General features: G+C 40.7%; 2 protein-coding genes across 6 annotated transcripts in view; one reads left to right on the top strand and one right to left on the bottom strand.

Annotated features, from left to right (window-relative positions):
* The window catches only part of LOC134632821 (arf-GAP with dual PH domain-containing protein 1), a 45,923-nt gene extending 27,658 nt beyond the window's left edge, over positions 1 to 18,265 (top strand). For all 5 annotated transcript variants that reach the window (XM_063481637.1, XM_063481639.1, XM_063481636.1 and 2 more), the window contains 8 exons: positions 4,014 to 4,096; positions 8,948 to 9,060; positions 9,169 to 9,315; positions 14,721 to 14,804; positions 15,033 to 15,095; positions 16,734 to 16,805; positions 16,885 to 17,113; positions 17,306 to 18,265. In XM_063481637.1, the coding sequence (XP_063337707.1) occupies positions 4,014 to 4,096; positions 8,948 to 9,060; positions 9,169 to 9,315; positions 14,721 to 14,804; positions 15,033 to 15,095; positions 16,734 to 16,805; positions 16,885 to 17,113; positions 17,306 to 17,334 (820 nt within the window). In that variant the 3' untranslated portion in view covers positions 17,335 to 18,265. The remainder of the gene's footprint in view (positions 1 to 4,013; positions 4,097 to 8,947; positions 9,061 to 9,168; positions 9,316 to 14,720; positions 14,805 to 15,032; positions 15,096 to 16,733; positions 16,806 to 16,884; positions 17,114 to 17,305) is intronic.
* Positions 18,266 to 20,505: 2,240 nt separating this feature from the next.
* sox8a (SRY-box transcription factor 8a) lies at positions 20,506 to 23,851 on the bottom strand. The gene is made up of 3 exons (XM_063481634.1): positions 23,284 to 23,851; positions 22,269 to 22,522; positions 20,506 to 22,175 (listed from the first exon to the last, which is right to left on the bottom strand). Exons 1-3 carry the CDS (start codon positions 23,691 to 23,693, stop codon positions 21,400 to 21,402), a joined length of 1,440 nt encoding a protein of 479 aa, XP_063337704.1. The 5' UTR covers positions 23,694 to 23,851; the 3' UTR covers positions 20,506 to 21,399.
* Between the last annotated feature and the right edge of the window lie 1,699 nt (positions 23,852 to 25,550).

Below are 25,550 nucleotides of genomic sequence, written 5' to 3'. Positions count from 1 at the left end.
AGTTGCATTGCAATAGATATCTATGAGTGTTATATGAGTATAAGCTTAATGGATATTCCATTATTCTGTTTTATTGAGGATTAAGTAACAAATCTAAAGATGCAGCAGGGATGAATTAAGAAGTTTAAAAGTGCTGCCATGGCCATTGTAAAACTAAGGAAGAGGTTTATAAAAAAATAACGTGTAAAGCAGCGGTCCCCAACCTTTTTTGCGCCACGGACCGGTTTATGCCCGACAATATTTTCACGGACCGGCCTTTAAGGTGTCGCGGATAAATACAACAAAATAAAACTAGCACCGGTACCGAAAAAAGAAGATTTATTCATAATACACGTGAAAAGACCCAGGAAAACCGAGTTAACGATAAAAACGATAACAAAATAACGCTGAAAACCGATAAAAACCCTGAAAACCATACATTTCACACCTGAGCCTCAACTCTCGCGGCCCGGTACCAAACGACTCACGGACCGGTACCGGTCCGAGGCCCGGGGGTTGGGGACTGCTGGTGTAAAGCACATTCTTGTAAAGGTACATGTCATACCCTCCTCCTATTTCGGGATATACTTCTATTGCTGTAAGCATTTTATGAAAGATGATGATATTTGTGTGACATTTTTTTTTGATATGGCTTAGATTATTGAACATTTCATTTTGACGGGAGACTTCAGAATAAAGACTGAAGCTGTCCTGAAGTTTCTTCTTCCTCCTTAGGTTTTCAGCAGAATTACAGTGGCCATAAAAAGCCACTTAATTATATCTTATAATCAATTTGATGAGTTATGATCAGTTTTTGTTTTGTCAGTAAAGCATAGAAACTGGTAAGCAACCATTTGTCATCCTCTGGTTAGTAGGGGAAAATGTGTATTCCCAATCTGGTTGGCAAGTGGTTGTGGGAAGTTGCTTGCTTTTGCTTGGGTGAAGTGGGTCCCAGAGGTTGTGCCTTACCACTAACATGCACACATTTCTAAAAGCTCAATTTTTGCTCTGAAGGCAAATGCTCTTATTTTTACAATCTCTTGGTAGGCAGTTTGCAAGTGGTTGCAGACCAGTCGTCATCATCTATTCAAACTATGGTCAGCTGTGGTAATCAACTAATGACCAAAGAAATGGCAAGAACGTTTTTGGTGTTGCACCAGATAGCTCTTAATGACCAATTTCTCCTAGTGACAGCAAACAGCTTCCCACAACCACTCGCCAATCAATTGGGGAATAGAGATTTTTCCATAGCGACAGGTGGTGGAGCAACCACTCACATCTGGTCAGGGAATACTCACTTTTCTCTAGTGACCGGTGCTTTCAATGGGGTCACTAACCAGTCTTTTAGCTTGCGTGTCTGTGACCTTAGCTTCACTTAGTTCAGATGGGTCTTAAATATTTCATCACAGTATTCCACTATTTTAATCTCTTCTATGTGTTGGGAAAGTGTACAGGTGACTGCATGGTTAAGTCAGAAAATTCAAGTTGGAAGCCAGGAGTAATGCATTTGGCATTTGTGAACTGCCAGGAGAACAAGTAAGAGAAGACCTTTGCCAGCTTGTTTGTTAGACAATAAGAAAATGCAAGTTTAAACACAAATGTCTTCAGAGTAGCAGTTTAACTTGGAGGTGAAAGCCAGTGACTGAAAAGTGAAGAATAAAACCATGCAGTGTGTCCAATGTCTTTAGAACTGGGGACAATAGGGTGTCGCTGTTCCTTTGTAGTTTCCCTCTATATATTCTGGCTTTGTCCTGCAGACCGAAGACGTGTTGATTAGGTTAAGTAGTGATTCTAAATTGGCCATAGCTGTGAATGTGAGAGTGAGCCTGTATGCCTCTCTGTGTAAATTTGAGTCCACAATGAAAGCGATTCACAGTGACATGGTGATCAGAAATAGAAGAAAGTCAGTCACATTCAGTGACTTCATGTGACTATATTTGAAATAACTGCTGCCGGTGTGAAGCCAGCAGGACCTGATATAAACCGTTCTCTGCTTGAAGCAACTACCAGTGAAAGCACACAAAGCCATTGATTGACATTTGACTTGGCAGTAAATGCAAGAGTTACCTAGACAACCGGAGCCTGGAATGTCCAAAAGTGACCAGGTGTAGGCTTCAAAGTGATTTACAACGAGCTAATCGTTTCCAGTGTGGATGCAGCTTTCACCTTATGTTGTATTGGTGATGTCTCCACCACTGCAACCTTGAACTGCATAAGCAGTTGAGCCCAACCAAAACAGACTTTACAAAGCCAATACTGATACTGGTTATTTTTTTTATTTTATTAATCCCATAGGAAATTAGTCCTCTGCATTTAACCCATTCACTCAGTGAAATAGTGGGCAGTCACCAATCCAGGACCCGTGGACCAGTGTGTAGAAACGGTACCTTGCTCAGGGGTACCTCAGGGTAGCCGTTCGGTGGATTTGAATCCCCAACCTTCTGATCATGGGGCAAACTGAGCTAACTCTGCCCTATTTTCTGATGGATAGACAGATATTTTTTCTTCTTTCATACAAACAAAGTCCAAACAGATTTCCTGAACATTTGTTATATGTTGTCATTTATTTACTTCTTTGTGCATATTTTCTCATTTATGAAGTTGCAGTGAGCCCTCTGCTGCACTGTTAAAAAAAAAATCCTAGAAAAACAGTAATATTCCGGCAGCTGGGGCGCCAAAATAATACCATCAAATAACAGAAAATAACTTTCTCATAAAAATACGGTTATTTTCAGTAATGACAATACAGTTTGTTGCCCTAATTTTACATGGGATTTTGCCTTTTTCAAGTGCTTTTAAACATTAAATTAGGAACATTTCAATGTGATTAAACAATGAAATTACCTATAAACAAGGTCAATGAATGTGGCAATATGAATAATAATACTGAAATGTACAGAAATATACAGTTAACAGTTGGTTTAAATAATAATGGATTGCATGCCCTGGGACAGAGTGACAGAGGCGAGGCTGCCATATCGCGCCATCGGCCCCTCTGGCCATCACCAGTAGGCGGTAGGTGAAGAGTCTTGACCAAGGACACAACGACCGAGAGTGTCCGAGCCAGGGCTCGAACCGGCAACCTTCTGATTACAAGGCGAACTGCCAACTCTTGAGCCACGATCACCCTAGATAGCAATAATAGTAATCATTTTTTGATGTTAAAAAAGTTTATAAGAATCATGTCATATATTTGTCCATAGCAGTACATTTGAATTTAACAGTTCAATCTTTCAAATAATGGACAAAAATTTGTGAAATCATGATACATTTGTGAATGTATTTTAACAATCTAAATATGCATACGTACTGACAAATACATTTAAAAAACAAGAAAATTTTATTTTATTACATTACAGTGATTTTACGTTAATTTACATTTGAAATGTGAAATCACAGTCTATTTATGTAAATGTAATGATATTCTAGAAGAACAGAACAAAACTGTAAAATACACAGTAAAATACTTTTATATTAGGACTATGGAACATCAACACTCATAACATTTTTGAAGGGTGTTTCTTCTGCCTCTTCCTTACTTTTTAAATGCCACTTCATATTTATTGGCACGTACCTAATATTGGCTCTAGTAAGGGGTTGAATTAGTCTATGGATGTGAATGTGTGTTTCCACCTTAGGTTTGGTCTTTAGTTCTTATAAATTGTAAATACATCTTGTTTATACCTAAAATAGTATAAAAAACAAACCCTGATAATACTACAGCTTATTGTTGGGTCTTTGCAGAGTTGCATTTTTGTTTGTTTTTTTCATAAAAAGAATATCCATTTCACGGTGTGAAATAATTTGATTTTGGCAGTCAAGGGTCAAGGTCACTGTGTTTAAATATGTCTGTCTTCATTTCTATGAGGTCATGCTGTAAAAAAAAAGTAAGACTCCTGAGCAGTAAAAAATTACAGTGTGTACGTCTAACTGACAAAGAAAGAAATCATTTTAAGTGTGTGTACATCAGAGCAATTGATGATGAGTGTGCAATTCACATAAAAGCTAACTGTGTGTTTTCATCGTGTCTCCAGACTGCTGAGAGAGCAGTGGATCAGAGCCAAGTACGAAAGGAACGAGTTTGAATTTATCGAGAAGCAAGAGCCATACTCTGCAGGTACGTGCATACTGATAAGGAAGGCTTTGTATAAAAGTCCTCATCAATCTATATGTTCCTACATATCACTGTAACTGCTGGCTTTTTTCCTTTTTTTTGCCTGTGAAAGATGAAGACACTTGCAGTATTCCAAAGTCAGAAACAGAAACTGAGGAATTGGTTTCAGTTCAGATCTTTTGACCCGGTGTTGACCGAAAACAAGAGCAAAATAAGACAGCATCAGGCAGGACTGAATAATTAATAATCGCCTACGCACTGCAATGGCTTTATCCTAGCAATGTAAGAAACAGTGTTAGAGGAGCAGTTTGACATTTTAGGAAATTGCACACTTGCTTAGAGTTAGATAAAAGGATTGACGCGGCTCATGTGTGTACGGTAAGTATGAAGCCACTGCTGAGAGACCCCTAAAGCCCACTAATCAGCACATCCTGTTTGCAAAGAAAAGCGTCTGGACTTCTTTAAGTTGCTTGAAGACGTTTCACCTCTCATCCGAGAAGCTTCTTCAGTTCTAAGGTCAAATGGCCGAGAATCCCAGATTTAAACCCAGTGGGAGTATCCCCCCAAAGAGGGACAAAGGACCCCCTGGTGATCCTCTAATCACATGAGCCAAGGTGTGAAAGCGGGTGTGGGACCTAATCAGCCAGGGTTTCGGGTATGCTCATTGTGAAACCTGGCCCCACCTTGTCGTGTCAATTCCTGAGGTCAGATGGCCCCCTGGTCTCACATCCTGGGGGTCCTTTGTCCCTCTTTGGGGGGGATAAAGGACTTTGGGGGGATACTCCCACTGGGTTTAAATCTGGGACTCTCGGCCATTTGACCTTAGAACTGAAGAAGCTTCTCGGATGAGAGGGGAAACGTCTTCAAGCAACTTAAAGAAGTCCAGACGCTTTTCTTTGCAAACTCCTTTGACTACGATGACCTGGATGACTGAGAACCTTCACAGACACATCCTGTTTGTTTAATCTGCATGTCCACTGGTTGCCTGGAAACCTCACAGAGATGGCGAGACTCAAAAATGAAAAAGCCTATTTCCAAAATCAAAATATTCCTTCAACACATCTTTCAAAAAAATATTAAAATGTCACGTCATGTTTATGAGTTAAAAACAGCTCATCCCTGTTGGGGAGGAGGTCTTCAGATAACGTCTGACTGCTCAACTGTCTGTTCATATCCATCCACCACAACAGTAGAAGCACTGGGAAATAGTACTCGGGAGCAGACAAAGACTGTATATAAAAGATGCATGTACCATAATCACTGTGATACTGCTTGTGGTTTCTGGAGCTAAAGCTGCATTCATAAACTGGATGGGCTTAATTCACAGGCATTCAACTAATTTCAATTCAATTTTATTTATACAGCGCCAAATCAGAACAACAGTCACATCAAGGTGCTTTATATTGTAATGTAGGCCCTACAAGAATTGCATGCCTGATAGTTAATGCTTAGTATCAGACCAATAAAATTCCAGCTTTACTCACCAAAGCTGGAACACAAACTCCTTGGACAGCCTGGCACTCACAGTAAGCCATATTATTTATCAGTTCATCCATCCAAAGAAACTGGGGATGATAGCTATAATGCTAGACTTACTGGCAGGCTGATATTATTTGCAAATATCAATCAGCAATAATTTGTTGATATAGCTACATTTATAAAAGCCAAAGAGGAGAGAGAGAAACACCCTTCAGCCATGTTATGACGGATGACATTGCATAGTTTGTCCATCAGAGGGCGCAACGTAACTTCCTGTTGGTGAACGTGTTTGAAACAACACAAACACAACAATCAGCTGATCCAAGCAGTCAGGCAGAGCGTAAAGGAGAAAATAAATAGCTACACATCACAAATGTTAAGAAAATATGTTTATATTTCATTTGTCTAAAATGACATGTTGGAATGTCATATTTTTAAATCATCAAATATCGATGTTTGTCTTAAAAATCATATATTATCCTATATATTATGTATTATCCTTTATTGCTTTTATTATACTTTAACTATAGAGAAAAAAAAACTTTTTGTAACAGACTGTAAATATTTGAATTTTATTATTTCGTAATCAGCCTCAAGTGGCCATTTAGAGGAACTGCAGTTTTTGGTAATTCTGCACAAGAAGCATTTTTCACCCACAGATGTTGGCGCATGAATACAAAACTTTCACATGAACTCTGACTTGGTTGGGGAGGGGGGTTAAAGCACTTTGTGTGATACCTCTAATGTCTTCACATTTAAATGTATATAGCCACTTTTAGGTTTTTTGTAGCAGTAAATGTGCTCGCTCAAGCTAGAACTACATAAGATGAACAGATCTATGCTCAAGCAAGCATACCTCAAAAAAAAGTGGCCAGTCTGCTGTGGTGCCAGGCTTGCATTGTTTACTCTTCGATAAGCAAAACCTTGAAAAACTCCTTGGGTAAACATTTCCCCGTGGATGCCAGTAGCACAAATTTAATTACCCTGAAACATCCATTGACGACTCTCAGACAATTATTTTCATCCTTCTCCTCCTAAGTGGTTGTGGTATATGTTTGCGGTTAAAAGCATATTCGTGCAATGACATTGTAATTGTCACTGCTGGTGAATGGAACTGCCATTAAAAGGAGTATGCTTGCTTGTGTGTGTTTGTGTGTGTGTGTGTATGGAGGCTGAGGGTAGAGTACTAGTATACATTTCACATCTTGATGAAGATGGTGCTTTCTGATTGGCTTGCAGTGACCTCACCCTCACACACTCAAACGCAAATACACACACACACAACAGAGTGTAATGATATGAGTCATTCTGTCATCTCTGTTTGTGCCTTTGTGGTAACGTCATCACTCATTGTGAGGTGCATGTACATAAACATATGTGTGTGTTTGTGTGTGTGTGTGTGTTTGAGATTGACTATATGCAGTAACTTGGAATGCACAGTGACCAACATTGATCTAATATGCAAAGAAGAGGAGGAGAAAAAAAAGGTCAGAGAAGGAGGCGAGGGTGGGGACAAGGAGGGCTATTGATTGGTGAGGTAATGCCAGTGTAGGTGGATGTTTCATGCCGGAAAGTCACAGACAGCAAGACATACACACACACACACACACACACACACACGCATATATGGAGCAGAATGAGTGCAGAAGATGAATAGATAGAAGACAGGTAATCAATGGCTGCTAATAAAAAGAATAGAAAAGACAGCAGTAAAGTAAAGAAATGTGAGTGAATATGAAAATGACTCTTTAAGCTTTTTAACTGTAAAGCTGCAGTTCATAATTTTACGTAAGCTTATTTTTTATATTAGCAGTGGTATTTGCCTTTTGTTTATGTCATAAAACTGTGTTGTAATAGTTATCGCTGACCTCTGCTTTTCAGTTTATTTTACCAGCAGCCGTCATCTTTTTGTTTATTTTTTTTCGGTTGTGATGAACCATGTTTGGTTTTATTTATAGGTGACATTTATGCTTCCACTCAAAAAAATGCTGGCAAATAAAATCAACTGCTAAAACTAAACTGTGTATGTGAAAATTGTTTCATTTTAAAAAACATTGATTTATCCAGAAACGCTACCACTGCGGCGATATTGAGGTCTTTGAGTTACCCACTGAAACCTTTCCTGGAAATGGAGAAGCTTTTGACACAATGCGGTGTTTTCATTGGCCTCTTCATAGCTTAACAAATGAAACTACCTGTGTGATTAAATAGTCCTGTAGGTGCAGGTGAAACAATCCTCATACAGATGAGGACAGAATTCGACTGCAGGTGTTACTTGTAGTTCTCAACGAGCTCATTCCTCTTTGGTGAATCTCTCGACTTCCTCCAAATTTGATGGTGTTCCTCCACAATTCCTACTTGGCTGAGTCCTTCACTCGTGTCCTGGCAGTTGCTCTGGGGTCTTTAGTCACATCTCTCGCTACTTTTCTTTCTAGTCTTTGAAGTCTTCTGTTTCCTACCTCTGCGAGGGTTGTTCTGTACTCTGTGACTGTCTTTGAATTTCTTGATATTACTTCTCTTTCCAGTTCTTGACACTTTGAAACACTTTGAAACACTCTAATCATTTTGTATGTTCATTTTCTGCTTTGTGACCATCAACAGTCTAAACTGATTGCTTTTGTTTTTGGCATGATGCTGTCTCAGTTTTAAAGAAAACTACTATATTTGGAAATGCTATGCTGAAAATCCCTTGCTCTTTTATAAAAGCACTTGGGAGATTTTTGACAAATTCCAATTTCATTGAAATTTCTAAACTTTATTTAGCGTAACCCCCTCTCCTTATTTGTCCTCCCCAGTGTAGGGATTTCAGTTTCATCTTGAATGTAAATTAGTCGCTTCTTTGGAGGACTACCCGGTTACGCTTCCTATAATTTTAACTCGCAAAAATAGATCCAGACAAAAAAACACTTCAGAGCTCGACAGAAATAGAAGATAAAAGCAAGAAGAAGAGGCAGCGTGAGTCAGAGGGGTTTACTGAAATAGACCAAAGGAGAAGAAGAAGACATAACAGGGCTACAAATAGTGCGGCATGTCATTAACATGGGAAAGCGTGATCTATGTACAGAAACAATAAAAACCGTCTGCGCTGACTCACGCTGCTTTTTTACCCCCTCCCCTGTTTGTTTCTTCCCGCTCTGCTGTGTTTTCTCACTCTTGCACGCTGTCTCCTTTTCCTCGCTGCTCGCATAAATGAGATTTCAAACGATCTTTGATTTCAGCTTAACTGAAGTATCATCTGACACCAACCAGTTACAACATCTCCCCATCACTGTTGTAAACGTCTCCTCTGTTTGATCTCCTGTCTCCTATAAAGGCTTTATGGCACCAGCTCCCCTACTACACACACACACACATTTTTTTTTTCTTTCTACCCAGGGTACCGAGAGGGGTTTCTATGGAAACGAGGAAGAGACAACGGTCAGTTTCTCAGCAGAAAGTTCGTCCTGTCAGAGAGGGAGGGAGCGCTGAAATACTTCAACAAGCAGGATGTAAGAAACACGATACAGCCAATAGCAGAATTTCTCTTTGGTGCACAGCAGCCATACTGAGGAATATGAGACTTTTACAATTCATTGTTTACCCCTGCTCCTGTCAAGGCCAGAGATCCCAAGGCAATAATGAAAATAGAAACCCTCAATGCCACCTTCCAGCCTGCCAAGATTGGCAACCCCTGCGGACTGCAGATCACCTACCTGAAAGACAACAGCACAAGGAACATCTTTGTTTACCACAGCGATGCCAAGGTACGCACGCGCATGTATTACACACATTTCTGCACAAGTAACTCCAAATTACTATGTACACTAAAATGACGGGCTTCTGCTTCTCACGCGCGGAGCTTTAAAAATAGCACAGAGGAGATCTGTGGCCTCAAAAGATGACTCTGATGGCAGAGTGCAGACTTTAATTTGAGGACACTATGCCTTAGATTATGAACAAAGCACAATACTGTGCAAAAGTCTTTGCCACCAATCATTTCTTTATATTTTGCTAAGAATCTGGAAAATGGGGACATCGATTTATTGAAACGTGCATACATACATGGATATACAGTGCATCGGGCAAAAACAGAGTTTGTACAATTCTAACAAGCTTGAAAGTCTCCACCACAGCCTGGAGTGTCTTAGGCAGCTTTCTTTCAGTCTTCAGGAACAGTTCTCCACGCTTCTCCAAGGACATTCAAAGCTTCTTTGTTTTTTTAGCTTTTATTGGAGAGAAAACAGAAAACCTGGGAGAAAGACCAGAAGGAGAAGGCCTTGGGGCAAATTTAAACCAGGCTTCTGCATCAACATTAATTCAGTTGAATTAAAGTGAATTGTACAACATGTTCTCATCCCAACACGTAACATACCAACTCAATGTGACAAATCGTTGGTGTGTTTCTCATTCGGAGGCATGAGAGCCGTTTGAAATAATAATAATAACAATATTAATAATAATAATAATAATAAATTTTATTTGAAAGTGCCAAGACATCCAAGGACACTTAACAATAGAATAAAACACATAATAGTTCAATGACAGAAGAAAAATAAGAAAACAAGAGCACAAGATAAAATAGACAAACAACAGGTTCACAGTGAATATGCAGATTTGAATAGATGGGTTTTGAGTAGGGATTTGAACTGGAGGAGAGAATCAAGATTTCTTATATATGGGGGTAGAGAGTTCCACAGCCTGGGAGCAGAGCAGCTGAAGGCTCTGCTTCCCATGATGGTGAGGCGGAAAGAAGGCACAGCACGCTGAATAGAAGAAGAGGATCAAATTGAGCGGGCAGAAGAGATAGTGCTTAACAGGTCAGAAAGGTAGGGAGGAGCGAGGTTATGAAGGACCTTGAAGGTGACCAGAACCTGGAATTTCAAACGGAGCCAGTGAAATTCCTGGAGAACAGGGGTGATGAATGAATTTGTACATGTACATTTGTTTTACGTTCTGATAGAGCTGGGCGATAGAACGATAACGATATGTATTGCGAAATAACTTTTTCTCGATAGAAAAATTAAACTATTGCGATAGGCCTCATCTCTCTTGTCCTCTTAAAAAAAAGAACAGCCAATCCAAATTAAGTAGTGCAGAGCCGAACCAATCACAGCCGCAGCGTCACGTCACGTGACTTGTTACGTACAGCACAAGTGCCAAGCCGCACATGTGTATTTGTTTGGGAGGCAGCCAGCCGCCGTGCCGCCCGGGTAATGGAGGAAATGAGTGTACCAACTAGAGAAAAATCAACCGAGAGCGTGAGCGAAGGTTACCGAAGAGAAAACAGATGATGATTCCAATGCCGGAGAGCTTGTCGAACGGAAGGGCCAAAGAAGTTCCGTAGTGTGAAGGTATTTCGGCTATTTCAAGTCTGACAGAAAACAGAGTAGCGCACTGTAAATTGTGCCGAAAGCAAGTCTGGAAATACAATAAACCGGTGCATGCTCTATCTCTGACTGAAAGCGCTAATTCGTCATTCGGCTTTTGTCAGACTAAAGTTTATTTATTTTTATATTTATTTTATATATATATATATATATATGTGTATATATATATATATATATATATGTATATATATATATATATATATATATATATATATATATATATATATATATATATATATACATACATATATGAAGAATGTTCAGTTAGCATCTTTATTTTAAAACTGTTTGAAAAGCTAAGCTATACAACAAGGAGAGATTGAGAATTTCCTTTTAGTTCTCAGTTTATTTGATATTGACAAAAGTTTGTCTGTTCTTCTGTAAAACAAACTAAGATTTATTTTTAGAATTAATATTTTGTTTCTAAGTGGAATTGACAATTTAGTGGTCTGTTTTGTTTGTTCTATTTTGAAACTTAAACGCTTTAGCGGCTGCCTTTTGTGTAGTTTGCAATATTTGCCTTTATTTATCTGAAACTGAAGTCTCATGTTCCTTAAGTACATCTACCCTGTTGAACTTATTATGGGAAATAAATATTTAAATCAAAACAAGCTGCAGATTATTTCACATTTTACTTGTGAGCAACGGCACATTTAAATCTTACAAATATAGTTATTTGGCTTATATCGTGATATATATCGTTATCGCCTGAAAGGAAAAAAACATATCGTGATATGAAAAAATCTTATATCGCCCAGCTCTACGTTCTGATCATGAATCACTTCGGAAAACACTATCTGATAGGGTTAAGGTTAGGGTTAGGGCTAGGACTGGAATGGAGGGCTGGAGCCTGTGCTCTAAGCGTGTGTTACTGCCGCGAGCGCCATTCTATTGGATTCAATTGACAATCCGGAGCGTCTCATAATAACGCGAAATGTACCTTTCCGCGTCCTTATGAGACGCCTCGGGCCGTGATAAATCGTCAGTATGTTACGCGTTGGGAATGAGAATTCTAAGGAACTTTATTTATATAGCTCCAAATCACAACAGCAGGCACCTTAAAGTGTTGTATATGGTAAGGTAAAGACAGTATGTGGGTCACCTGCACAGCCCAATGAGCAAAACCAGGACATAACGTTCATACACTGGTCATCTTCTGAACATAGTGTTTTAGGTTTGCCACTTCTTCTTTTGTCCATTTTTCTTAAAGCCACACCATGATGAGATATATTCCAAGTTTTCAGCTAATTGCTCTTTGAGAATCATCATCTTGGTTTAATTATACTATTTTATATTTGTCCCATTGTGTTATCTTTGGCATTTTTCAGATTTTTAACAAATTCTGCACTTCAGTGACAGGCTGCTGGAAACAAAGTGTCTAAAAATACAATTAGCTCTTTGCTAAGCTGTCTGTTCTGTGTCGAAAGAACACTTGTGCGTTTCCTTGAGCTTTGCTTTTTATGCTTGCATGATTCATAAGTCAGTGTTAAGTGGCTTAACAACAACAACAACAACAAAATATTGCGCTGAAAACATTCAGACCACTTTTTAAAAAAATTGCAACAACGTTTACCTCCTTGGAAGCAAAATATAAAGAAATTAGGGGCAAATCAAGAGTTGTGCACAGCCCTGGAAGCAGCCAGTTGTTCAAAAACCAGGATGTTATATTAAGATGAAAAAAGCTGTGATCGCTACAGTTTTGCACGTTATCACGAAATGAATTAAATGAGTCAGAATGCACTGAGTGCACTCCACCTGCTAGGCTTATTAACCTTAATTAAAACACAAGCATTTACATCAAATTAAATCTTAACTTTTAACTGTTATTTTAATATTATTTGATACTGAAATGGTGACAACAGTAAGCACCTGCACATATTTATGGGATTTCAGACCTAGTGAGAGAAAAACGTGAAGAGGCCTCGAGTCCTGGGGAGTAATGAATCATTCTAGTTGTGAAATCATGTTTTGTCTGGTTGGTCTGGCTATAGCTGCTACAGACACCAACGCTGAAGCTAGTGCTGGATTAGCCAGTTGTTATACCAAAGGTGATGAAATATGCCAGTTGTAATACAAAATCAAAGCATCAAGCTGTGCCATGTTCTTAGACAAAAGCGTCGAGTGTCAACTTCCTAAAATGCAGCCACACCTGTTTCTTGATTGAGGGTCAGAACATTTGAATCTGACTCTGAGTAAATGTTAAGGACATGCAAATAGTGAGTAATGTTTGCAGGCTCTCTTAGGTTAGGCCAGTTCATTGTTATTAAGGTGTAGGGTGTGTTCACAGGTGTTGTAGCCCTTCCGCTTCCAGAGGTAACGGATCAGTCCAAGAAAGCTCCTGACAGGCACTTTTCTTCTCATAAAAGTAAATTTATGGATGATAATGTCTGCACACACTTACCCGCCCCTCCGCCCAACACCCACACCCCGATTTGCCACTGCTACTGGTCACATAGATATCATTTGGAAAAACTGTAAAATATCTGAACTGAGCATATTCTGTGACTCCTTCTTCCTCTATATACAGTTATCCAGTGGTTAGAGCATTTAACATGTTTTTGTTTGTATGACCAACAGTAGGCCTTCACCGGCCACTTTATTAGGCACACATTAGCAGGACTTTTGCCTTAATTCCTAATGGGGTAGATTCATCTAGTCCTGCAAACATTCCTCAGTGATTTTGTTTCATGCTAACATGACAGCATCACACAGTGTTTGCACGCAGATTTGTCGGCTGCACATCCGTGATGTAACTCTCCTGCTCCACCACATCCCAAAGGTGCTGGCTTGAGATCTGGTGACTGTTGAGACCATTAGAGTCCAGTGAACTCAGTGTCACGTTCAAAGAACCAGTTTGAGATGATTTGAGCTTTTTAACATGAAAGCAGCCATCAGAAGATGGCAACACTGAGGTCAAGGGATGGACGTGGTTAGCAGAAATTCTCAAATGGACTGTGGCATTTAAATGATGCTCAGCTGGTACTAAAGGGCCTAAAGTGTGCTATTACAGGACCATCACCAGCCTGAACCGTTGATACAATAATGAGCAGCTGAACAAGTATACCTAATAAAGTGGCTGTGAATGTGTAAGATAGTGATAGAGCTCTTAGACACTGCAGTAAATATGGTATCGTAAGCTATGGTTGCCCAATAATTAAGCTACACGCTGAACGATACAAACAAACACCGTTAGCTTACTGAACAGCACAAACAACCATATCTGACATCTTATAGCCCTTCTATGTGTAAGATCAGCCGTCCATCATTATACTTCCTCCCTGATTACGATTCTGCACTTTAACCTTTAAACTGACGGTGTGTGTTGCTGAGGGTTTTACACTGCTGAGCCTCACGTTGCTGCTACGTTACTGGGATTTGGGGCTGAAACAGAATTAGAGGGAAACATAAACAAAGCTGAACAGATGAAAGAGAAGAAACGGAGAGGTTTTAAAGCCATTTAGTGGAGTGAGTAAGAATGACAGAGGCGGAGGGTGCATTGCTCCCTCTGCTGGTGCATTAGCGTTCCTGCCTGCTGTCACAGGAAGGGTTCACTGGGTTCATTCAGCATCCCTGTCACTCTCACGTTTTCTAGCGGATTTATCGACAGCGCCGCAGCTTGCACGCAGCAACGCACACCTTGGAATTCATTCTGCTGTGTGTGACAGATGCCTTTATCCAAAATCTTTTTTATTTACTCAGAACAGAAATGACAGATTAGAATGAATAAGATATGAAGTGTTGCAGGGCATGATACCACTGAGAGAGCTTTTTGTCCTTTACAGGAGATGGTCGACTGGTTCAATGCTATCAGAGCGGCCAGGTTCCACTACCTGCAGGTTGCCTTCCCAGGAGCAAGTGACGAAGAGGTAAGGATTTAAACATGCGCATCGCTGTTACTGAGCTTATAGTTTAAAAAAATAAACAGCATTCTCAGAGGTATCTGTTCATGATGCTTTTCTAAACCTGCATGGCAGTCTTGATGCCTGTGATCCCACTGCACATGTCCATGCTGAAATAAGGGCAGTTTTTAATATTTCATGCATGCTTTTTCTTTTTTCTTTACATGATTCTCTTTTGTCTATTTGCTGCTCCAGCTGGTGCCCAAACTGACCCGAAACTTTATGAAGGAAGGCTTTATGGAGAAAACGGGTCCAAAGGTTGGTGCTGTAGTCATCCCTCTATAGTGAACTGAGGATGATAGTATCGGTTACACCTGAGTTTCAGTGTTCAAGTGACCTAAATATGGCCAAAGTGTCTCCAGGTTCAGAGTAGTGCATTGGTTCCTAATCTTTTAGCCTCCTGGTTTCTTAAAATGATGATGATGTCATCTCACTTTAAGGAGTGCTGGAATAATTTTTAAGGTTACGGAGGCTCAAGTGGTAAATCTGTTCAGAATTCTGCAATAAAAAAGTAAACAGCGATTACAATTATTGTTCTTCTTTCTCATTCTGTGAACCATTACAGACATAAACCAGACTGACCTAATTAAGTCTGAGTAATGCCTAAAGCTAAGGTTAGCTGTGTGGTAAATTGTAATTAATCATTTAAGAAAATATGTAAGTTTGAAAATGCAGTAGTGAAAGTGATGGAACAAATGCAGATTTCATTAACTGTATATAAAAGATGGGTGCAATTTGTCAGTCTGAAAATGAAAGGGAGTTAAAATGCATTCTTTCTAATGGCTAGCAGGGGGTGACTCCTCTGGTCATAGCATATATCATAAATATTAAAAAATTTCTTATTAATGTTGTCGGGTGAAGCTGGAATTGTGACTTTCGTTAAAACCTGACCCGATAAGTGAAGGGTGCATGAGGCTAAGAAACTTAGGGACAGTGTACACTCATAGGCTAGCTACTTGTCAATTATAAAATCAAGTCACCCAAAAATCAAACCGGGAACATTGTTTGCAAAACAAGCTTCATGTTGTATCCAAAAAGACCTTGAGCTTTATTGCTTGGTTCTCTCATTGGGTTTAGGTTGCTCCAAAAACACACTAGTGCACTCTCTCATGCCACTCACCCTACTGACTACACCTGCTATTGTTAGATTAAGTTTCTCTCCAGTATTTCTTTTATTGAAACAAACAAGGTATTAATTGTCTTTGGTGTTCTTATCCCTTGTTGCCAAAGCTGTGTAGACCCAGTTTTTTGTAGTCACTTCCTGTTGACCATTAGAAAGAATGGCTTTCACTTTTTCAGACCAGGAAGCTCCATCCATCCTTTGTATACAGTCTATAGGTTGCAAGAAGAAGTATGGCTGTGTAGGAGTCATCTGCTCACTCAATTTATTTTCTCAAATAGTCTCAGGTACTAGTTTGGTTTAATATAGCATGATGGTAACTTTGTAAATCACCGTCATAGTTAAAGTGAAACAAACGACGAAGCAGAATATGATTTAGGGCGTGGCTACTTTGTGATTGACGCTGCAGCATTTTTCAGTTTCTCAGTAAGAGCCAACGATTGCTCATGACATCTTGACATCTGAGTCCACAAAACGGTACTTGACAGCCTAATAGTTCGAGTCACAGTGACTATGTAATCTTTTATATACATTATGTATTATAAAAGCTAAAAACTAAAGAAGAAATTCTGGAAGTTTGGAGCTTTTTTCACCCTAGTGGTAAAATTATGATTTTTTTTCTTTACCTGTATTTGAAGCAGTTTCTTTGAGTTTAGGGAGGAGTGAGTATTGCAAGTTACAACAAAACCTCATCTTCATCTCTTATGATAAGTGACAAAATGTGCATTTGTCTCCCTCCTTTCAATAAATGTACTGTCTGTCTTACTCTGCTATAGCACACTGAGGGCTTCAAGAAGAGGTGGTTTACGATGGATGACAGGCGGCTCATGTATTTCAAAGACCCTCTGGTAAGAAGAGCCCTGCATCGACCCAACCTTTTGATTTGGTTCATTTGTGGCTTGCTTAGTTTGTCTTTCTGTCCCTCAGGATGCCTACGCCCGCGGGGAGGTGTTCATCGGCAGCAAGGAGAACAGCTACACTGTCCTAGCTGGCTTGCCTCCGTCCACACAGGGCTACCACTGGAACCACGGCATCACCATCGTCACGCCAGACAGGAAGTTCCTCTTTGCCTGTGAGACCGAGGCCGAGCAACAGGACTGGATAGCTGCTTTCCAGAGGGTCATAAATCGACCAATGAGGCCACAGGAGTACGCAGGTCATTAAGTAAAACATTAGAGTCCTAAAATGGTTTATTTTTAAACACTGAGGCACACCCTGCACGTTTTGTTGTGGGGGAAAGGGCATGTGTAAAGCTTTAAAATCCTACCATAATATACAGACTATAAGCGAAACACGAAAATATATGAATTTCCTGTTACTGAAAGTCGTTTTCTCTGTGTCCCTGCAGTGGAGGCCCATTTCAAACACAAGCCTTGAAGTCTGCTGGAAACCGAGCGCTCAACTGGACCAGCCCGGTCTCATTCAGATCAGAGACGGCCCCAGCGTGCGACCACTGACCATGGCTAGAAGAGGCGGGGTGGGTCTTATGGGTCACGAGAGGTTTTAGGGATGGGCCAAGATGGGAAAACACGAAGAAAGGAAAGGAAACACCGACAGGACTCCAGTCTGTCTCGTGTAGGAAGCATAAAACTCTAACGGGACTCGAGGCCCCTCATGGGGTGATCCAAGGCCAAAGGGTAGATGATGTCATCACTATTGCGCCTACCAACCTTGTGTTGTACATTATCACATCAGAAACCCTTTCCTCTCCTCTCCTCAGCCATGTGGACCCTTCCCCTTGCAACAAGCTCCTCCTCCCCCTTCCCACCCAGAATCTTTTGTCTTGTGAATGGTTCATTCTGTCTGTAATCTAATGTAATTATGTAATCTAGAGTCATTTCACTGGTTGCTTAACAAAGACAATGCATTGTTAATTTATTGAATGTACAGTTTTGATGACAGTGGCTTATTCTGTGTGCGTGCGACGTTTTTCATTGAGGACACTGTGAGGTTGAACCTCCCGCACTAAAACCCTGATAAACCTGAAATCTGCAAAGTGCTGTTAACAACAAATATGCATATGAAACACACAAACATACACACAACAATCTCTCAGTGAGCACCTCTGCTGTTTCAGCAGCATGAGGTGGCATATCTGCACCCAGGCAGGGTTACCTTTCAAACCTCAATCTGACAGATGTTCTCTTATTTATTTGTACTGTTGAACATACTGAGTCATCGTAGACGGTTATCGCTGCTTTCCAGGATTGTAATGTGACAGGATTGTAATTTATATGACACTTCTACAGACGTTTCATTTACTCTTTGCATCTTGTTTTAAAGACACATGGTTGTGTTGATCCTTAAATCACAGTGATAGTTTGTTTCATTATAAAATCAATACAAATGATCCTGAAATGAGCTGCCAGTGTTTTGGATTGTCCTCCGTGTTCCCTCTTCTCTGTTGTCTTTCAACAGTTTTCCACACACTGATCCATCTGCTGCCGCTTTCAAGTAACCTTGAATCCTGATTGGTGCACAAAAGTCTAAACTAAACCATGGCTGACAACAATACACAAATACACCTGTTGAAATTACTGTCTTTTTGAGCATGGCTGCCAGTGTTCCCCAATTCTTCCACTAGATGGAGCTCTTTTATCACCCCGCCACTGCTCACAGGGCGATGTGAATCATGTGCGAGCACGTGGGGTCATTAATGTAAACTGAAGCAGTTTGTACAAACAGATGGCAAAAAAAGAATAGAGTGACACTTTAGTCCAGAAGGATACTACACTGATGGGAAATTATTGAAACGGAGTTAGAGATCCATTCTCTTAACTTACAGACAAAACATACAAAGTCCACATCGTGAACAGCTACTGGACCTTCTTGCTCTGAGGCAGCAGTGTTAACCACTGTCAGAGTGAGAGGTAGTTTTATATTGAAATCGACACATCCTTATGTGTCTCTGGTGTCACAGGTAAAATATAATAATATAATCATATATTCTCTGACCGGTTGGAAAGTGGTTGCAGAAGGTTGCTGGCTGTCATTCAGTGAAAACTTTCTGCTTTGGTTATTAGTCACAGTTGACCATAGTTTGCATGGAAGACCCTTACTTGTCTGCAAACGCACTGCTAGCTAATCCTTTTTAGAATTTAAAAATGTGTCGTGCAAACCAGAGAACATTCAAAGTAACTTTTACTTTGAAGCCAGACGGTCTTTGTTTCTGGCTTATGACACACTTTTTAGAGTTTCACTAGCTCCTGTGTATTTCCGTGCTAACTGTGGCAATCTGTTAGCAACCAAAATAATCAGCAACCAGGCGGAAAATGCACATTCTTTTCCTAGCAACCAGTGGTTGTTGGGGCAGGGGGGCATTTACTGATCTGTGTGAATATATGGGAATTGATTTCAGAGCAACTGCCACCAACCTCCAGCAACCTCTTGCCAACCAGTCAGGGAGCACAACAATTTTCTTATAGTTGTGAGATGGTTGTCGACTGTTCTCTAGGCTGGTGTGTGACTTGGACTTCATTTACTTGACCCCAGACTGTTACACATTTAAAACAGTGGAACACTTAATATCATATGGTTACTGATCACATGACTACAAACTCAAAACTGATTATTCGATTAGTAAAAGCTTGAGTGACATATTGATACATTTCAAGCAAAGGTAATATATTTAATTAAAATCATTAGAAGCTCAAACGCTATTTGAAAGTTAGCCTAGTTTTTGAGCTCCCATTTTGAAAAAAAATGATACAAAGAGGTAGAAGCAGGGGGTGAGAAGCCTTAAAAAATAACCTTGAAAGTTATTGAGTAGGAAAATCAATTTCTGATATTGTTTTTTTCCACTCTTTTTTTTTTCTTGGAGAACTTCAGAAATTCCAGCTTCACAGTTGCCATCGAATGCAACACTATACCCAGAGCCGAGGGTGATGAGAGTGAAGCCGAGGGTGGTGTGAATATGCTCATGTCTCTCTTAGTGAGAAAGAAAAATGTCATAATTCCTATCATGTGGACCTACTTAAGACATATACTCACCACAAGGATCACTGAATGAAATGATAGACGTTCAATTCCCTCCTTTAAACTCAAATAAACAGCCTGAATTTTCGAGTGACATGTTAGACACTTGGTTCGTTTTACAGTAGATGGAGCTCACTGGTCAGCAGCAAATGGAGCTTGGCATGTGTGAAGTTGCACACTCACCACAGAACAAAGACTTAACTGAAGGTCTGTTGGTGCAAATGTCACCTGATGATCTCGCCACTCTTCCACAAACGTCCGCACGTTGGCTCCAGGGCCGTATGCACATGTGAATAAATCAATGTCTCTTCTGTCTGGCGCCCTTGTTGTCGTTGGCACCTGGGTTGTCACGGTAAACTGCTGAGACAGGGAGCCACTGAGCTGCAGCAGCCGGCTCGGACCCACACAGGAAGTGTTTAAAAACGGGTGTGTTTGTCCTAAAGATACCACGGTCACTGAGTGGCTGGAACATGTGGCAAACATTCATTCTCAGTGAACCTGCGGCTTCACAGCACTGCAGTCCTTACATGGACGTAATAAGCACAACCTCAGCTTCATTTTTGGTTATTTTTTATTGTCAATATAGCATGTCTACACATCCATTGAGTGTAGGACTTGTTTTTACCCACATTTCTTTCTTCTTTAATAATTTGTGTGTTTCTTGTGCGGTGCCTCTGTGAAAACCTCACGCAGCTGTCCTGCCTATCAAACCTTGTGGCTGACGGAAAGGACAGCCGCAGCTTGGACTGTGAAATTAACTAATCTCCTCACAGGAAACTCAGCAGGAGCAGCTGTCACAGTGGAAATGAAGCAGCAGGAGGGACCGGGTCTGCAGAGAACAACTGATAGGACCAAGAGGGGCTTCAAAACTCACAGGTACAACTTCCTTTTACGTAAACTACAAATTCGGCAAAACATCTTTTATTTTGTCCAACTATAATCATAACCACGAACTGCAACACATGCTATACCAAACAGTTAAGCAGGCATGGGCCTTTAAGGCTTGCAGGTCTCCCGTTTTTAATCTAATTAAGAAAAGTTACAATCTCCTGGTCATGTCGATGTAAATCACATTCTTACTGGTGAAGGAATAAGAAGCCCTTTGGAAACGCGTCACTTTCCAAATGACTTTAATAAAAGTGTATAAAAATTAGGAAACTATTTAAGTTAGGCGGTTTTAGTGTGGAAAAGTGTTATAAACGCCCTGTCTGAAATAGGTGCTACTTTCATGCTGAAATTTCATTAGTGTGGCATTTCAGTGGAACACTTTGGTGTCCAGGGCGGGTTTAAATGTCACTCTGCAGGTGTTTGTACTCAAAGTGGACAAAAACGCTTTTTTTGCCTGAAAATCAACAAATGCAGCAATATATGACACACTGTATGAGTTACGGCCGGCAATGATCATCAATGTTCAAAAATTTTGGTCTGTTAGAAGTCAGTCTATATGGCTATATATTTTTGTCTTCTTCAAGGCCTGGTGAGGGTCGTATAGATGGGCTGCTCCCAGCCAGAGGGAGGACTATGAGTAGGTGGTGCCAAGGCCAGGCTGTTGATCAGTGGGGTGGTGTAAGACCTGCGGGAGGAATGAAAGTATGGGTACTGATACAAGCTGGCAGGGTAACCAGAGAAAGCGCTGTAGAAGCTGGAATTTTGAAGGTCGGTGTAGTCTGACTGGTTGGCAGACGAGGAGGTGGTAGGGGTGGAGGAAGGGCAGACGCCCGAACCCAGGGATGTATACTCAGGTTGGTGTAATGGTGGTGGAGGAGTTGAGGAGTTGTAGTGACCCGGGCTCATCCGCTCAGTTTTAATCTGAGGTTTTTGGCCGCCATCCTCATGCAGCCCGTCGGTCTCACAATTGGAAGAGGGTAGCGGCATTCCAGCGGAAGTCCCACCAGACATTTTGGACGTCCAATTTTGGATGTTGGGAGTGTGACAGTCGGTGCTGGGTGGGATGAAAGTACCGGAGGGGTTGCTGGTGTCTGGCGGGGTTAGAACAGTGGCACCGTGGCTGTTTGGAGGCAGGTACTGGTCGAGCTCGTGAACGTCGAAGGCGTCGATGGTGCCGATGACGTCAGTGCTGAGCTCAGAGATGTCTACGTTACTGAAGTCAATGTTCTGACGGTTGGGAGGAGGAGCAGCGCTGGAGCTCATTGTGTCCACAGACTGACGGCTCTCGTGTTTGGGTCCCATGTGCAGGTCTGTTTTAGGGGTGGTGGGAGGTGTTGGAGGCCCGTGAGACTGACCTGGAACGCAAAATCAAGTGAACCTTAATCAGCTTTTTCACATTTAACTAAAAAAAGGGAAAAGAAAAGAAACGAGTATTACAGTGTCATCACCTGTTCTGTCTGAATGGTAATGCTGGTCCACTTCCCCTGTGCCAGCCAGCCTGGCCACACCCGGGTCCATTTTATATAAGCCCTGCTTCTGCTGTTGCTGTTGGACCAGCGCAGGTCTGCAGTCGCTCTGGTCCGGTTTATTGCTCTTGCGTCTCCGAGGCTGGTACTTATAGTCTGGGTAGTCTTTTTTGTGCTGCAGCCTCAGCCTCTCGGCCTCCTCAACAAAGGGACGTTTCTCTGTTTCAGAGAGAAGTCTGAGGAGGACATGGACGAGTCAGAGAACAACCGCTGGTGTTTCAAACACAGCAGGAAGCAAAAACTGTTAATTTGAAAAACAGACTCCTTGCTTCTTTCATCAGTGATGTCAATAACTACAGTTATTCACATAAGTAATCACATAAGAACTCTATACATGTTACAGTTTTGTGTATTTTCCATTTTATTCTACTTTATATGAATACTCCATCACAAAAATACCCACTTACATACTTACTTACATAAGTGCATTAACGCAGGACTTCTTTATTTTACTTAAATAAAGAATATGAATATTTCCTTTTCTTAAAAAATCTACAGTTACTGAGACATGACCAATGAACTAGCAGTTGGTTTTTTGTTTGTTTGTACTGTACAGATAAAGCCACAATGAAGTGGTTCCTCAGTGTGTATTACCACAACCACAAAATGATATTCCCGCCATAATAGCTTTGTTTATGCACAATCTGCAGGTTTTCTCTCATTTTACTGGAATTCTTTTTTCTTTTTGTTTGTTTCAGTGAATAAAACAGGCCTGTCATGATATTAGATTTCCATTACATAATCGTGGAAATGAAAAAAAGGGGGGAAACACAGTGTAACATAGTAATTAAAAAAATCTATTAGATTCTACAAAAATGCAAATGCATGGAGGAGTCCAAGTCTGTAACTCCAGACCTACAGATCAGTCATGTTCAGTCACAGCGCAGTGTTTCAGTACTGTGCAGGTGTTCATCAGATGAAACTCAGGTGTACTCACCGCCACAGCTTGCCCAGCGTCTTGCTGAGCTCAGCGTTGTGCAGATGTGGATACTGGTCCGCCAGCTTCCTCCGCGCTGCCTGCGCCCAAACCATGAACGCGTTCATAGGCCGTTTCACGTGAGGTTTACTCTTCAGCCCCCTCTCCCCCAGACTGGGCACAGGCAACAGCGACCAGTCGTAACCTTTTAGCACCTGCGACACAGCGTCGCGAATGCAGGTGGGGAACCGCTCGTCTTCCGAGCAGCCCTCCAGTTTGGGCGTAATCCCGGGCGGGCGCGCTGCCTCCTGCGCTTCGGGCCTTACCGGAGAGGCCGGAGACTCTGAATCCGATCCATGCTGGGACGCAGACCCGTCGGTTCCCGCTGGACTGCATGCCTGCTGTGACAATGGCTTGTTCTCCTCAGTCATGTTTGGTGCTGCAAAGATCTACTGACCTCCACCCTCCAAAATCCCAAAGAGCTCTCTAGTTGCGTAAAGGAGCGCGACTTTGTAGAAAGAGTGTAACCCCGCGTAAATAACCAAAATCCCGGATTTGGTCTGTTGAATTTTTCCATTCCGTCTCACATCCTTCTCCAGGACCAGGCAAATTTTGATGAGGGACGGTTACATTCTACTCTTTGTAGCACTTTAGAGCTTGTGTCACTCCACCCCTCTTGTCCTATTGGCTTGTGCAAAGCTTGAGTTTCTTCAGAGCCCCTGAGTAGTTAGTCTAGTGCTGGGATACTGCACACTTTGGTATCCAAGTAAATCCAAGGCCAGTACTGATACTAATACTGACTCTGATACTTTTATCTTTTAAAGCCAGCTTATCTAGGGGAGAGCAGTATGTCATGATTTATGAGATGAATCATTCTGAACACATATTAATGACCAAATCACTGTGATTGCTACTTTCCACAATAATTAGTTACCACATCAAATCACTTTCATGTATTTCATGTATTTTGAAACTGGGTTTTTTGAAGCCATTGAATATAAAAGTGCCTGTTTGTAAAGGACTTTGGGTCAGCTTCTCTTGTTTAAATGTGATATAGGCTATAAATTAAAAACAACAACAACAACAACAAAACATCATAGGCAACACACAAGAATCAGATATTTTCTACAGTTCATGTCTGAAATATATTTTTTTCAGAAAAATAAAGCAAAAAACATTAACATTGTTCAGCGGGCTACATATTGATGTGATACCAATACCACAGTTGTTATTGATAAAAAAAAACAACAACAACAAAACAACATCAGCACCACCTTCAGTAAGTAAATGTAAATGTATTCCATTATTATAAATAACTGCATGCACATTTATTCTCTTTTTTAGATTCTATGAGGTGTGAAAACCTGTTCCACTGCTTGCCTTTCAATTTCTTTTTCTTTTTTAGAGCTATTATTGCTGACCTAATTCCCAGACGAATAACTGATTTATTTCATTGTTCAGTAGCTAATCTTTATTCTTTAGCTGTTATTTTCTTTTTAAATGTATCGGTAAGCACCTCATTACTCTTTATACTTTACAAAACAACATCGTTTACTGCAAGCAGGTGACAAGTTAATGGAAAAGTCAGTCTAAGGAGCTGAGCTACCACACGTCCACAGAGAAGCCTCAGTGCACCTCGGTGTGGATTCTACAAGTCTCTGGAAAACTACTGGAGGGATGGAACATTATTCTTCCAAAAGATATTCCCTCATTTGGTGTTTTTAAAGTGGTGTTGGAGAGCAGTGCCACTCCAAAATCTTCCATAGTTCTTTCGGTTGGTTCTTGAGACACCTCATGCCCTATGGTCAGTTTGGAGGAGACCACTCCTGTTAGGACGGAAATGTTTCATCATAGTGTAAAGGTGTTCTTTCAGAACAACTCTCTGTTCATTTTCAGTGAACCTTCACTGTAAGACCCAGAGCGACTGCAGGCGGAGTAAAGAAAGTGTAGAGAAATCTAGGAAAAACATAGAAACAAGAGTCTTTATTCTGCTAAGATTCCACTTGTATTCCTTATCTATTGATAAAAACAACAAATTAGTTAGTTTACTTAAAAAATATTATCCCAACTTGCCCGATGAGGCTGTGATGGATGAAACTGTGGATGTCAACAAGACTGTGATTCAACAGATTTCAAAAAGTTCAGTGTTTTTATTGTAATTAGTTTTGATAAATCCTGCCTCTGACATATGCCCTCTATTTAATAATAATTAAAAAGACCAATATTAACAATGAAACTAATAAAAAACTAAACTACAATAAAAACTTCTCATACAATAAAAACGAACT

The sequence above is a fragment of the Pelmatolapia mariae genome, linkage group LG8 (genome assembly GCF_036321145.2).
Source record: "Pelmatolapia mariae isolate MD_Pm_ZW linkage group LG8, Pm_UMD_F_2, whole genome shotgun sequence".
In the NCBI taxonomy this organism is placed as follows: domain Eukaryota; kingdom Metazoa; phylum Chordata; class Actinopteri; order Cichliformes; family Cichlidae; genus Pelmatolapia; species Pelmatolapia mariae.
This window is presented reverse-complemented; position numbering and strand designations above follow the sequence as displayed.

What these genes read in the sequence shown, in the direction of transcription:
- sox8a (XM_063481634.1), bottom strand. Translation starts at nt 23,693, where the DNA reads ATGACTGAGGAGAACAAGCCATTGTCACAGCAGGCATGCAGTCCAGCG. An exon ending in ACGCTGGGCAAGCTGTGGCG is followed by an intron (nt 22,523 to 23,283) that starts GTGAGTACACCT and finishes TGTCCTCCTCAG; the next exon opens with ACTTCTCTCTGAAACAGAGA. An exon ending in TTACCATTCAGACAGAACAG is followed by an intron (nt 22,176 to 22,268) that starts GTGATGACACTG and finishes TTTGCGTTCCAG; the next exon opens with GTCAGTCTCACGGGCCTCCA.